The sequence below is a fragment of the Ursus arctos genome, unplaced genomic scaffold, assembly GCF_023065955.2.
Source record: "Ursus arctos isolate Adak ecotype North America unplaced genomic scaffold, UrsArc2.0 scaffold_2, whole genome shotgun sequence".
Classification (NCBI taxonomy): domain Eukaryota; kingdom Metazoa; phylum Chordata; class Mammalia; order Carnivora; family Ursidae; genus Ursus; species Ursus arctos.
In genome coordinates this window covers 87,243,591-87,257,365 of record NW_026622874.1, presented here as the reverse complement: position 1 = coordinate 87,257,365, position 13,775 = coordinate 87,243,591, and the positions used below count along the sequence as shown (strand labels likewise).

The 13,775-nt window shown below is 53.1% G+C and overlaps 1 protein-coding gene across 16 annotated transcripts; it reads left to right on the top strand.

Annotated features, from left to right (window-relative positions):
• The first annotated feature begins 788 nt into the window (after window positions 1-788).
• On the top strand, window positions 789-13,432 carry ATXN2L (ataxin 2 like). Of its 16 annotated transcripts, none has more exons than XM_044390130.3 (23): window positions 789-1,622; window positions 3,167-3,203; window positions 3,397-3,453; window positions 3,538-3,609; window positions 3,962-4,112; window positions 4,683-4,807; window positions 5,653-5,744; window positions 6,394-6,594; window positions 7,238-7,413; window positions 7,583-7,696; window positions 8,342-8,554; window positions 8,644-8,715; window positions 9,198-9,268; window positions 9,454-9,749; window positions 9,831-9,900; window positions 10,402-10,548; window positions 10,671-10,743; window positions 10,835-11,022; window positions 11,257-11,386; window positions 11,475-11,596; window positions 11,764-11,976; window positions 12,120-12,363; window positions 12,513-13,432. In XM_044390130.3, exons 1-23 carry the CDS (start codon window positions 1,324-1,326, stop codon window positions 12,665-12,667), a joined length of 3,318 nt encoding a protein of 1,105 aa, XP_044246065.1. In that variant the 5' UTR covers window positions 789-1,323; the 3' UTR covers window positions 12,668-13,432. The 16 variants fall into 16 exon arrangements, 15 of the variants coding, with proteins under 15 accessions (XP_044246065.1, XP_026371484.1, XP_026371480.1 ...); XR_008960322.1 differs by having other exon boundaries at window positions 790-1,622; window positions 12,120-12,672; window positions 12,941-12,958; XM_026515699.4 differs by having other exon boundaries at window positions 790-1,622; window positions 8,360-8,554.
• The last annotated feature ends 343 nt before the right edge of the window (window positions 13,433-13,775 follow it).

Genomic DNA, 13,775 nt, shown 5'->3' with positions numbered 1-13,775 from the left:
TTAAAATCCAGTCCCAGGTTCCTTAGGTAAGGTCTCATTTTTTTCAACCTCTTTAATTTTATACTTCTGCAACACTGACGTTTTCTTAATTTGTCACATTCCCCTGCCTAGAAATTCATCACCCAACGCTGGATTCGGTGTCACTCCTATCTGATCTCAAGGTGCCCTATGCTTCACGTAATAGATCTCATCTAATTGTCTGAGTCTACTACTAGCTTGAACTCGGCGAGGACAGGAAGTGGTTGAATCACGGTTGTGTCCAATGCATTTAGCCTAATGTTCAACTAATTTTGAATGAATGAAGGCTGGCTTCATTGCAGAGCTGAATGAAGAATTTTGAATTAGACCCTAGGTACTTTGGCCTTCAGTCTCTCTGTTACTACAGTTTAAGGGTTCATTCTTGGGCATGGAGAAACCATTTAGATATTAAGTCACTGAAGCTAAAAATGATTTCGGATTTAGCATAGATTTATCTGCAACATGCTGAGTTTCAAACCGATAACTTTAATGTCCATCAGTCTTTTATTTAAGGCAGACAAGGTCAAGAGTAGCTCCTCATGAAACCTATTCACCCGCCTAAGAGGGGCAGCAGTCGGGTGTTCAGACCCGGGATTTCTTTGCACTTAGACTCCGCCCACGGGCCCCCAAATGGCGGAAGAACCGCACGCTACGTCGTGACATCTCACACAACTGCGGAGGTATCCCGACGCTACGCCACCGGCGTGGGCGGGGCGGCCGGTTCTTCCTTCCTCACGGCTACTTCGGCTCCTCCCCCAGCGCTTCACACGCTCATTGTGAAGGGACAGCGGCAGCCAACCTCTAGGGCTGTTTGAGACCTAGAGACCCTAAAGCTTTGGCGCGCGTGAGCGCCCGCGCTGCTCCTTCTCCACTCCAAGGGCTAGGGGCGCGAGATTCGCCTCTTTTTATTCTCTCCTCTCTTGCCCGGAGCCAACCGCCCCGGTATCCGCGGACATCTCGCGCCGCCGCTCCCTCCTCCCTGCCCCTCCCCCTTCGGGAGCTCCCGCCCGCGCGCTCCTCCTCCTCCTCTTTCCCCGGCGACGCGCACGCGCGCCAGGCCGGCTCGCGCCCTCTCGGTTTCCTCCGGCCCGCGAGACCCCCTCCCCTTCCGCCTCGCGGCGCTTCCTCGCGCCGCGGTCTTCTCTATCCACCCCCGACATCGCGGGGCTTCCCCCCCCCCCGCCCGCCAACGGCGGGTCCCCGGCTTCCCAAGCCCCCTCGCTTCCCGCGCTCTCCAGCAGGGGCCTAGCCCCGGCCTCCTCTCTCCCTTCCTTCCCCCTAATTCCCCTTCCGGACGCTGCCATCATGTTGAAGCCTCAGCCGCCACAACAGACCTCCCAGCCCCAGCAGCCGCCCCCCACGCAACAGGCCGTAGCCCGCCGGCCTCCCGGGGGCACCAGCCCTCCCAACGGCGGCCTCCCGGGGCCCCTGGCCTCCACCTCGGCTCCCCCAGGGCCTCCCGCGGCAGCTTCTCCATGCTTGGGGCCTGCAGCCGCCGCTGGGAGCGGGCTCCGCCGGGGAGCCGAGGGCATCTTGGCGCCGCAGCCGCCGCCGCAGCAGCAACATCAGGAGAGGCCAGGGGCAACGGCTATCGGCAGCGCCAGGTGAGGAGGGGTGGGTTTCCGGGCGCTGGAGCCGAGGCTGCGGGGCGGCGGCGGCGGCTCGGCTCCGGCCCAGCGGCTGGGGACCTGAGGACACCGCGCGAGGCGGGTACCTAGCCCGGCCACCTTTTCGGGGCGCCGGGGGAGAATGGGGAACTCCCGTGAGGCTGGGGGGTGGGCCCCCTTAGGTCCTAACAGGTCAGAGGGAAAGGGTCCCCGGGCGGTCAGCGGGACATTTGGGGGCCGTGCTCAGCAGTTCTCAGAGCTTAGTTGGGCCTCGGGGCTCGGGCATTAAGGGCAGGCGGGGCGCATCCCGCCAGCGCCGTCAGAACTAGGAGTTGGGGGGGCGAAGAGGTGATCGGGGTCCCCGGCTCCATTACCACGAAGGGTCTCGCGGTCCCCGGCTTCAGCCAATGGGGAGTCAGCTGCGGGAAGGGGTCCCCGGCCGTAGCCAATAGAGGGGGGCGCGCGGCCCACAGTTTGGCCAATGGGGAGGGAGGGACTTGGGAGCGGATTGCTACCTCCCCCTTCCCGGTCTGGCCAGTAGGAGGGGAGCGGGGTGGGCGGGGGGACGGAAGGAGGGACAACTGGGAGGACTGCGGGCCGGGAACCTCCAGCGCGCGCGCGCTCCTCCCGTACGTGCGCGCGGATGCTCTGTCTTATGACCCGGGCATTCGTGAGCCACGGGTAATCTATAGGGCAGGGTTTGGGAGTGTGCGTGGAGGGGTTCGCCTGGTGTTTGTGGATGAGTGGTGGACACCCCACTCGGTTTCTTCTGTATGTGGCTTAATGGAATTGAGAGTGGCGGTACACGCAGGCGCAGTGGGTTCTGGTCGCGGGAGGGGTGATTTTGGAGCCCCGTGGGCTTTACTGCGCAGGCGCAGACCGGGCGAGGCCTCCCGGTGGATGGCTTTTGCGGCTGCGCTGTCCCCCAGCCCCGCCAACGGCCCCCTCATCGCCCTCTTCAACCGACGGTTACATCAGCCAGCGAGGAGCAGTGTTACCGGGCGATCGGTGACCCCTCCTAGAGTGGGTAGCATTGAATGAGTAGTAGAGGTCGGGAGGGTGGGTTGTAAAGGGAGTACCTTCCTCCCAGAGTATGGGGCATAAGGCTGGTGAAAATGATTGTCTTTTCTGTTTGAGGGGTAATGTACCTGAGCTAGGTGGTTCTGAATCTGCATTCCCTGAGCTTTCGTCTTTATGTCTAGGGTGGATTCTTGGTTAACGACTACTGTAGCGTCATTGCTTTCTTGGAATCGTGGGGCCCTGACCCCTTGGAGAAAGTGAGAAGGTTGTGTTGAATTGACAACCATTGTTGTTTGAGGTCTGTTTTAGTGGCATTTGGTGGAAATGTGTTTACTGGCTTTTACTGTCTATGCCTTTCTTCCTCTGTGAGGTGAGAGTTTAAAATTCTTGTGGGTAATTGATTTGTAGTCTAAGCCAGCATCTTTACAGAGTGTGTGGTTTTAGTATACCAAGCTCTTTGAAATTAATTGTATAAGAGGGATTGAATGTGTTTAACTAGTTTCTTGTTTCCTTTCTCATAGGGGACAAAGCACAGGAAAGGGACCCCCACAGTCACCGGTGAGTGCCACTCCGCACCCTCAAAGTATAGAGGTACATGTGGGCATATAGGACAGATCGTGTGCAGAAATAGTCAGTTGGGCTCAGAAAAGTAGAGGCCCGGCACATACCAAGTGGGTGTGAGTGGATTGTGGGTATTCAGGAGGAAGGTGAGATGTTGACTAGCTATTTATTTCTCCTGTGTTGTTGGTAGGTGTTCGAGGGTGTCTACAACAATTCCAGAATGCTGCATTTTCTTACAGCTGTTGTGGTGAGTGGGTATCTAACCCCTGGGTTGTTTGAGGAATGTAATGCACCAGTTTGCTGGAGACCTTCTTCTTCTCCGCTCTTTCAGGGCTCCACTTGTGATGTAAAGGTGAAGAATGGTACCACTTATGAAGGTATCTTCAAGACTCTGAGCTCAAAGGTTAGTGTACTCAAATTAACTGATTTTTGGAATTTTCACAGAAGGAGGAGGAGAATGAAATAGGCTAATTGGAGATGTGAGTTGAATGGTGTTGGACGATGTTTTGTTACTCATTTCTGTAGGCCTGTGTTGGAGTAGTGCTGGAAGCAATAAGAAATGTGGGTTGGACATTGGAGGGGTGGGTACTGTAATATTAAAATACTTAGTCCTGGGCTGATACTGATACTGAGAAGACTGTGTGACAGTGTGGTGTTGGAATGAGGTTAGAAAATGTAAAAGGAAAATAGTCCTATTTTTGGCATCATATTTCTTGATACTGACCCTTTACTGTTTGGAAATGGGACTTTTATAGTTTGAACTAGCAGTAGACGCTGTACACCGGAAAGCATCTGAGCCAGCAGGTGGCCCTCGTCGGGAAGACATTGTGGACACCATGGTGTTTAAGCCAAGCGATGTCATGCTTGTTCACTTCCGAAATGTTGACTTCAATTATGCTACTAAAGGTATTGTGTTGGGTTTTTGTGTCAGACTAGAGGGCAGAGAGCAGTTACATAATGACTTGAATCTTTTTCTCCCCCCGCCCCCTGCTTTTTTAAGATTTTATTTATTTGAGAGAGATCACGAACAGGGGGGAGGAGTAGAGGGAGAAGCAGACTCCCCACTGAGTAGGGAGAGGGAGAAGCAGGCTCCCCTCTGAGCAGGGAGCCCCATGCAGGACTCGAACCTAAGACCGTGAGATCATGACCTGAGCCGAAGGCCAACACTTAACTGACTGAGCCATCCAGGCGCCCCTAGGTTTTTCTTCTTGAGAGTATGTCTTGATGTCTAAGATACAGTGGAATGTATTCCAGGCTGTGTTGTGGTCCTTCATGTTTCCCTTGCTTTGCTTTCAACTCTTGCTCCTCTTGAACTCTTAAGATGAGGCTTGTTGTGCTGCACCGCCCACACCCTCCCTTTCCCCCAACCCTGACACACACTTTTCTTTGCTTCCCAACTACTTACTGGGGGTGAGGGTGTTGGAAGAGGCTGTGAAATAATCCCCTCACTCCTGATCTTCGACTCTGCCCCCACAGACAAGTTCACTGATTCAGCCATTGCCATGAACTCAAAGGTGAATGGAGAGCACAAAGAGAAGGTGCTTCAGCGCTGGGAAGGGGGCGACAGCAACAGTGATGACTATGACCTCGAGTCTGACATGGTACAGCTCCCCTTCCCTGAGACCCCGAGAGCCGGGCGCTCTGCTGCCCAAGTGCAGGTCGTTGACTGTGATGTCACTCCTGGAACCAAGTGTTGCTTCTGGGGAGGGGAGAAGAGGTTTTTACTATTGCCCGTTGATGGCTGTCAGATTTCAAATGAAAAGCTACAGAAAATAACAAAAATACTTGTTTTCCAATTTTCTGCGATTGACAGCTACTAACATTTGCTTCAAGATTTTTTTTTTCCTTCAGTTTAGCAAAGGGTAGACAAGATTGTAGACTTGTCGTAGACCCAGGTCCTTCCAAAAACAAGGACTTCGAAATCATTTCAGATTTCTCATGAGTTAATGTATTATTATGCTATACTTAATTTGCACAAGAATTTATTTCCACTGCTTGTTGTTTTCACTTTTTTTTCGTGTTGGTATATAGATCATTGCTTTCAACTATTTTGTCTATTTTTGTTTATATGTGTGAATGTGTATATATGTGTGAATGTGTATATATGTAAATATACACAACGAAACATATTTATCTTTTTCCTTACTGATTGGTATTTGTTGCCATTATTTTGCTATTAGAAATAGTGCCATGTACACCTATACCAAATTTTTCTAGAACATACACCTGGAAATGGATTCGTTAGGTCTTAAGACTTTGGTTTTACTAGTTGTTGCCAGTCTGTGCTATAACTGGTAGTACTAGTTGATATTCCTGCCAGCCTTGTTCTTTTTTTTGCACTTGGTTTGGTCAGATTTGTGTGTTTTTCAGCCTGGTGGAGGAGAATGACAGGTCAGTGTTGCTTTCCTTTCTGGGTTTTAAAACATTCTCCTTTCTCCCTCCTTAGTCCAATGGATGGGACCCCAACGAAATGTTCAAGTTCAACGAGGAGAACTATGGCGTGAAGACCACCTATGACAGCAGTCTTTCTTCTTACACGTGAGTGTCTGGGTACTTCCCAGTTGGTGCAGTTTGAAGCATGGGGTCATGGCATTTGTTCATGTTTTTCTGGGTGTCCAAGTTGCCCTCTTCCCCACTTCTGGTCTGCCTTGTTTCATTGTCCCCTCAAAATACCAGGCCATCTCATGGATAGAAATAGCTACTTTCTTTTTTTCTTTTCTTTTCTTTTTTTTTTTTAAGATTTTATTTATTTATTTGACCGAGATAGAGACAGCCAGCAAGAGAGGGAACACAAGCAGGGGGAGTGGGAGAGGAAGAAGCAGGCTCATAGCGGAGGAGCCTGATGTGGGGCTCGATCCCATAACGCTGGGATCACGCCCTGAGCCAAAGGCAGATGCTTAACCGCTGTGCCACCCAGGCGCCCCAGAAATAGCTACTTTCTTGTCCATTTACCCATACTTTTCTCTAGAACTTAAAGTATACTTACACATGCCTATAAGTACTCTGGTTCAGAGATTGGCTTTGTTGCCCCACATGGGACCTAGTAGATGCCCATTAAATATGTGCTGAGTTGTTGAAGGGGTTAAACATCTGCACACCTGAGCTGCTGATGAGCCTGACCAAAATGTTTCCCTTCTCTTTCTCTTGTCCCCTGGCACTGGGGTGTGGTGGTCTGTGGTCCTCTCAGGGTGCCCTTGGAGAAGGACAACTCAGAAGAGTTTCGTCAGCGGGAGCTGCGTGCAGCCCAGTTGGCCCGAGAGATTGAATCGAGCCCCCAGTACCGCCTGAGGATCGCCATGGAGAATGATGATGGGCGCACCGAGGAGGAGAAGCACAGTGCAGTCCAGCGGCAGGGTTCAGGACGGGAGAGCCCCAGCTTGGCATCTAGGTGATTGCTGGGGGTGGCCTGCTCTTTTGGGGGCTCTTTGTACACTCCTGTTAAAGCTTCGTGGCCACATAAGATGTAGGTTAGTATGTAATTATTCCCAATTTTCAGGTTTAAGGATTGAGGCCTAGAGCAGATAAGTAGTTTGTCCAAGGTAACAAAGCTAAAGCTTGTGGATTTAGAAAAAAAAATTTTTTTGAGTATTGATACTCTTTTTTTCCTCTGTGTGTTCATCCATATGTATGTCTGAACTTTTCCCCTTATGAAAGCAAAATCAAAGTGTACACGATGTTTAATAACCTGTGAAAGCTGTACCTTGAACTACAGTGTGATCCTCCCTTTCTCATAGGTCAGGAGTGGTACAGTTGTGGAGCTCTGGCCAGGTTGGTTAGGTCAGGGTTGACGCAAAAGGTCAGAAGCCTTACAGCTACAGAACATTTAACCAGAACAGATCTTCAAGTGGGGGTAGTGCAGAAAGCTGGAGTGTGCGTGCGTGTGTGTGCGTGCGTGCGCGCGCGCGTGTGTGTGTGCGTGCGTGTGTGTGCGTGCACATGTGCATGCACGCACAGTTTAGGAGGAAAGGCTTCATTTTTCCAAAACATGTGGGTTTTATGACTAATTGACCTTACTTGAGCTCTCCCCTTAGGGAGGGAAAGTATATCCCTCTACCCCAACGAGTTCGGGAAGGTCCCCGGGGAGGAGTTCGATGCAGTAGTTCCCGGGGTGGCCGGCCTGGCCTTAGCTCCTTGCCACCTCGTGGTCCTCACCACCTTGACAGTAGCAGCCCTGGCCCAGGTTCTGAGACACGTGGTATCAACGGAGGTGAGTTATGAAGCGGGCTTTTGTGGGGGGGGTAGGGAAGAGGATAAGAAGGAGGTGGGAAGGACAATTGAAAGGGTAGATGGGCTGGAAGGGTGATGCGTTGGTGATAATGTAATAGCAGATACTCTGCCTCTTTTTTCCCCATCTTAAAAAAAAAAAAAAAAATTAGGCCCTTCCCGCATGTCCCCTAAGGCACAGCGGCCTCTGAGAGGTGGTGCCAAGACTCTGTCTTCACCCAGCAGTAGGCCTTCTGGAGAAGCTTCTGTCCCACCTCCTCCTGCAGGTAACATTTCAGCAGTGTTCTATGAAGAAACAGAAATTTGGGGGGATTGTTGGAATGCTCGGATGGGAGATAGTTTCAAGGTACAAGAGATGTTTTGGAGGGGGTGGATTTATGCTTTTCAGGGAAGAATTTGTTTCCCTCATGTAGCAATGCCAGCACAGCTGTCTACGGGTTGTGTTTGGCTGGCAGATGTCTTTTGTTTAAATTAGTTATCAGGGCGCCTGGTTGGCTTAGTGGAGCATGCGACTCTTGATCTTAGGGTCGTGAGTTCAACCCCCACATTAGGCATGGAGCTTACTTTAAAAAAAAAAAAAAAAAAGAAAACAAATACCAAACAACTTTTTAGTTGTCAACAGTTTGAAGCAGGAGACATAGGAAATTTCTTTGGAAAAACAGAAAGTTCTGCAAACACTGAACGTGTCTTGCAGCATAACCCTAGTTAGCTGGGAGCGAGCTGTGACTGCCTCTGTAAACATTGCAGTCTTTTATGCTGCTCAAGTGTATCTTACCTGCTTATGTTACCTGCCTTGTTCTTCTGGGCGTTTAGGTTTGTGATCTTGCATATAAAGTGGATAAACTTTCCTTGGTGTTTCTAGTGGGTTCCCTATGCTCCTCACTCACTGAATGGCAGTAACCATCGTACAGCTTTCCCTTTACTTCCAGTGGGCCGGATGTACCCCCCGCGCTCTCCCAAGTCGGCTGCCCCTGCCCCAATCTCAGCTTCCTGTCCTGATGCCCCCATGGGATCGGCAGTACCGACCTCTTCGGCTTCCATCCCTGTGACATCATCGGTTGTGGATCCTGGAGTAGGCTCCATTTCCCCAGCTTCTCCAAAGATCTCATTGGCCCCCACAGATGGTAAGAGCCAGGTGGTTGAGGGTTTGTGGACAATGTGAAGTGTGGTTCTGGACAGAAGAACCTTCAGGCGTGTGTCTCTTCTTGCTCAGTAAAAGAACTTCCAGCCAAGGAACCTGGGAGAACTCTGGAGTCCCAGGAGCTGTCCCGGATAGCTGGGAAAGGTGAGGATTGGTTTTTTGTTTTGGGGGGTTTTTTGGTGGTATTTTGTTGCTGTTCTTAAGATTTTATTTATTTGACAGAGAGTGGGTATAAGCTGGGAGAGCAGCAGGAAATGAGGGAGAAGCAGGCTCCTCGCTGAGCAGGGAGCCAGATGGGGGCTCGATCTCAGGACCTTGGGATCATCACCTGAGCCGAAGGAAGATGCTTAACCAACTGAGCCACCCAGGCGCCCCTTTTTTTGTGGTTTATGTTTGTTTGATTTTCTGAAGTATAATGTCCTTTTTATTCGGGGAGTACTTCAGTTAGTAACAAGAGTAATGGGGGCTCAGAAACAGTGTCTTGTCAGTTGTGCAGTCTTAATTCTATAGGGTTCTCAAACTTTTTTTTTTTTTTCTAGTTTTCTTTGTCCTTTGAGGTACTGGCATTGTAGCCACCTTTGAGAAAAGAAATGTATATTTTCTCCTTTTTCCCCTGTTTCTCCTAGTCCCTGGCCTTCAGAATGAACAAAAACGCTTTCAACTGGAAGAACTGAGGAAGTTTGGGGCCCAGTTTAAGGTAAGAGGAGTATGGGAGTGAGCCAAGGTGTTAGGATGAAGAGGGATGAGAGGGGGCTTGTAGAAGAAGCACAGGACAAGGACCAGGTGTGATAGAAGAGATGAGCAAGTAAGGATGCAAGGGAGGCCAAGCCTGGGGCCCGGACCAGCTGTCTGAATACTGTATGTGTGCTGCTCTCCTTCCAGCTGCTGCCTAGTAGCTCCCCTGAGACCATCCTGGATCCTTTTCCTCCCCGGATCTTAAAGGAAGAGGCCAAAGGGAAAGAGAAGGAGGTTGATGGTCTATTGAGTTCAGAGCCAGTGGGGTCCCCAGTCTCCTCAAAGACGGAGTCCGTATCGGATAAGGAGGATAAGCCGCCCCTGCCGCCGGCAGGGGGCACAGAAGGGCCGGAGCAGCCCCCTCCACCTTGCCCAAGCCAAACTGGCAGCCCCCCGGTGGGCCTCATCAAGGGAGACGACAAGGATGAGGGCCCGGTCGCTGAGTGAGTAGGACGGGGAGCTGGGTGGGTGTCAGGTGGGGAGAGGAGTAAGCCATGAGGATTGACTTTCTTTTTCTCTCACAGACAAGTGAAGAAGTCAACACTGAACCCCAACGCCAAGGAGTTCAATCCCACAAAGCCTCTGCTGTCTGTGGTAAGACGGGAGGGGTGGATGTGGATTGGTTTTCCTGAGGGAGGCTTGGGAGTGGGGTAATAGAGCATGGGGGAGGCTCTCTGAAAGTTGGGCTGCTCGGGGGAAGATAGACAGGTGTCAGGTTTGGGGGCGGGAGATCAAGATGTGTCATTAAGTGTGTGTGTGTTTCTCCTTGAGGCTTAGCGTTCAGCTCAGGGAACATGTGGTGGGGTAGTTGTGAGCATGGCTTTCAGTCAGGCCCCTGATTTGGCTTGAACTCCCGTACTTTAAAAAAAAAAAAACAAAAACTTGGTGATCATGGACGAGCTGTTTAATTTTTCTGTCTTGGTTTCCTTACCTATAATTTTAGAATACCCGTGTCGTGGGGTCCGATGTGAGGCTTAACCAAGATGCAGGGGAGAATGTGTGTGGCAGGCAGCACTCTGAATGCTGTGCTGCTATCAGAGGTGCAGGAGAGGCGGACAAAAACCATACTTAAACAACGTCCTTTGTCTCTCACAGAATAAATCCACCAGTACCCCAACTTCTCCGGGACCCCGGACTCACTCAACTCCCTCCATCCCGGTGCTGACAGCAGGCCAGAGTGGGCTCTACAGCCCCCAGTACATTTCCTACATACCTCAGATCCATATGGGACCAGCTGTTCAGGTAAGAGGAGAGACTGAGCAGTCCGGGCTAAGAGGCTGGGTTGGGCTGCTGAGGACCAGGTCCGGCCTGTTCAGGGCATTTGTGAGCAAGCTGTTGAGCTTCGTCTGTGTTCTTTTTTCTAGGCACCTCAGATGTATCCATATCCTGTATCCAATTCTGTGCCTGGACAACAGGGCAAGTACCGGGGAGCAAAAGGTGAGCAGAGTTGGCAGTGCTGGTCGGTGGGGTTGCCAGGTTGCCTCCTGGCAGATGGAGCTTGAGCTCGGCACCCTTTCCCCTACCCCAGGCTCCCTGCCCCCTCAGCGCTCGGACCAACACCAGCCAGCCTCAGCCCCTCCGATGATGCAGGCCGCCGCCGCCGCTGGCCCGCCCCTGGTGGCTGCCACGCCGTACTCTTCCTACATCCCTTACACCCCGCAGCAGTTCCCGGGCCAGCCCGCCATGATGCAGCCCATGGCCCACTACCCCTCGCAGGTAACCGAGGCACGGGAGGGAAGTAGGGGGATGGAGTGGAGGATCCTCTGTTCCATCACCCAGACTCAGGCCCCCATCCTGGCTGTGGTAGGACCTGTAGCAAGGCACCGCTACTGTCTGAGGTATAGATCTCATAGCGTCTCCTGGCTTGGTGGTTGTGACAAGGACAGCGATGCTGTGCACGGGTTCTCAGGCAGCAGGCTGTACCGACCGCTTCTTTCCTTGCCCCTCCAGCCGGTGTTTGCCCCCATGCTTCAGAGCAACCCACGCATGCTGACGTCGGGGAGCCATCCCCAGGCCATTGTGTCGTCCTCCACCCCTCAGTACCCTTCTGCAGAGCAGCCTACGCCCCAAGCCCTCTATGGTGAGTTCTGTGCTCTTCTCCTCGGGCCTTGCTCCTCAGCTCCCTCCAGTGTGGTTGGCACTGATTCTCTTCCTCTTTCCTGCTATAGCCACTGTTCACCAGTCCTATCCACACCATGCCACGCAGCTCCATGCCCACCAGCCGCAGCCAGCCACCACGCCTACTGGAAGCCAGCCGCAGTCCCAGCATGCGGCCCCCAGTCCCGTCCAGGTGTCTGCCATGGGAGATCCGAGTGGTTGGGGCGGGAATGGGTGGCTGGAAGAGGGGGATAGAGTTTGAGGGGTCGCTCCTCAGTGGGGGAGGGTCAGGGGCCAGTGGGTGGTAGGCCTGGTACCTGAGGAGTGGAGTGGTACTCACCCTTCCCCTCCCCCTAACAGCACCAGGCGGGGCAGGCCCCACACCTGGGCAGTGGACAGCCACAGCAGAATCTGTACCACCCAGGGGCCCTGACAGGCACGCCGCCTTCTCTGCCACCGGGACCTTCTGCCCAGTCCCCTCAGAGCAGCTTCCCCCAACCAGCCGCTGTGTATGCCATCCATGCCCACCAGCAGCTGCCCCACGGCTTCACCAACATGGCCCATGTTACCCAGGTAAGAACCCAAGGGACTTGTTTCCTGGGGCTGTCCTGTTCCTGAATCCTTGGGGCTCTTTTTCTGAGTGCTCTTAACACCGCGATTCTCAGAGCCCACGCTTAGCTTCTGGGGTACTCACGGCTGTGTTTTGTTCTTTATAGGCCCATGTCCAAACTGGAATCACAGCAGCCCCGCCCCCTCACCCTGGGGCTCCCCACCCGCCCCAGGTGATGCTGCTGCACCCACCCCAGAGCCATGGGGGCCCCCCCCAAGGCGCGGTGCCCCAGAGTGGGGTGCCTGCACTCTCAGCTTCCACACCCTCACCCTACCCCTACATCGGACACCCCCAAGGTGAGCAGCCTGGCCAGGCGCCTGGATTTCCAGGAGGAGCCGATGACAGGATTCGTGAGTTCTCGTTAGCTGGGGGAATTTGGCATGGAAGAGCTGATGGGCTGCAGGTGGGGCAGGATGCACGGGTTCTGGGAGGGGAGTGAGGGGTCTTGGAGGCAGGGCTGTCCCACAGGGCGCCCGCCGACCTGCACCTGTCTGTGAAGTATGTAGGGTGGGCAGAAGCCACAGTCGCCGCCGCCAGGGGCTTGCTCCTGGCTCTGTCCTTTGCTTCCCTCCGTCCTCGCTCAGTTGTGATCCAGCAGCCCCCCTCCCCACTGCCTCCCCAGCTCTCAGTGACCCCGACTGTCTCCTGACTTAGCCGAGGTAAGGTCAGCGCAGCAGACAGGGCCAGGCTGGGGTGTGGGGGGCTGAGCTGGGCACACGAGTAAGGGCTCTGGCTCACTGGGAAACAGCGATTGATCTGTGCTTCTGACAGCCCCATGAGACACCTTGAGGAGGCCGCTCCTACCCAAACACTCCCCCCACACCCCACACTGGACGGCATTGGTTGAAGGGACAGCTGCTTGGGTTCTAATGCTCCTGCTCTCTTCTCTTTCCCCTCCAACCAGTTCAATCTCATCCCTCCCAGCAGCTCCCCTTCCACCCCCCGGGGAACTGAAGATTGTCCTGGCCGCGACCTGAGACCTCCATGAGTGGAGGGAAGAGTGATCTATGTCTCTTCCCCCAGCAGCTCGGACCAGTCCCAGCCTCCCAATCCCCCCTTTCCCCTGGGGGAGCTGGGGAATTCCTGCCAAGCACCTTGAAGGGGAGGGGCCTCAAAGTGGGCAGGGCCAGGGTCCAGCGGGGGTGGGGGGTTCCTGCTCTGCCCCTGCCCATCCCCACCCCATCTTGCCCTCCCATCCTCTCATCTATCCCCCGCTGGAGACAGAAGATCTTTTATTTTCTATTATTTATAACCTCAGACTTGGGCCCCCTGTTTCTTTCTTCCCCATTAACTTGAGTGACCTGCGTGAGAGACAGACAGACAGATGCCCCACAAGGATGGTTGAACAAGGACTTTTACTTTTTATTACATAAAAATATTAAAAAAAATTAAAAAAAATAAAATTTTAAACTAACTTAATCTGCCTCTGGTTTCCTCTGGAGAACAGAGTAAGACGGTAGCTGGCAAGCCCTGGGAGGCCTGAGGTGGCTCCAGCAGTGGGGATGCAGCGGTCCAGGCTGAATGCGCTTGCTGCCCTGTCCCTGCTGCGCAGCACCTGGCTTCCCAGCGACTTTCTCAGCCTTGATGCAGGCCTCATCTTAAGGTGCGATTTCAAGTGTTTATTGCTATTGCTAGTGTAAGTTCTTCATGACATTCTTCTCTGCACCGAAAAGCACGTTAGTGGTTTGGCTGCTGGAAACAGGCCTGCACGGAGTACAGGTGAGGGGTGTTGTGTGCGGGTGGGCGCTGCAAAGGCACTGGT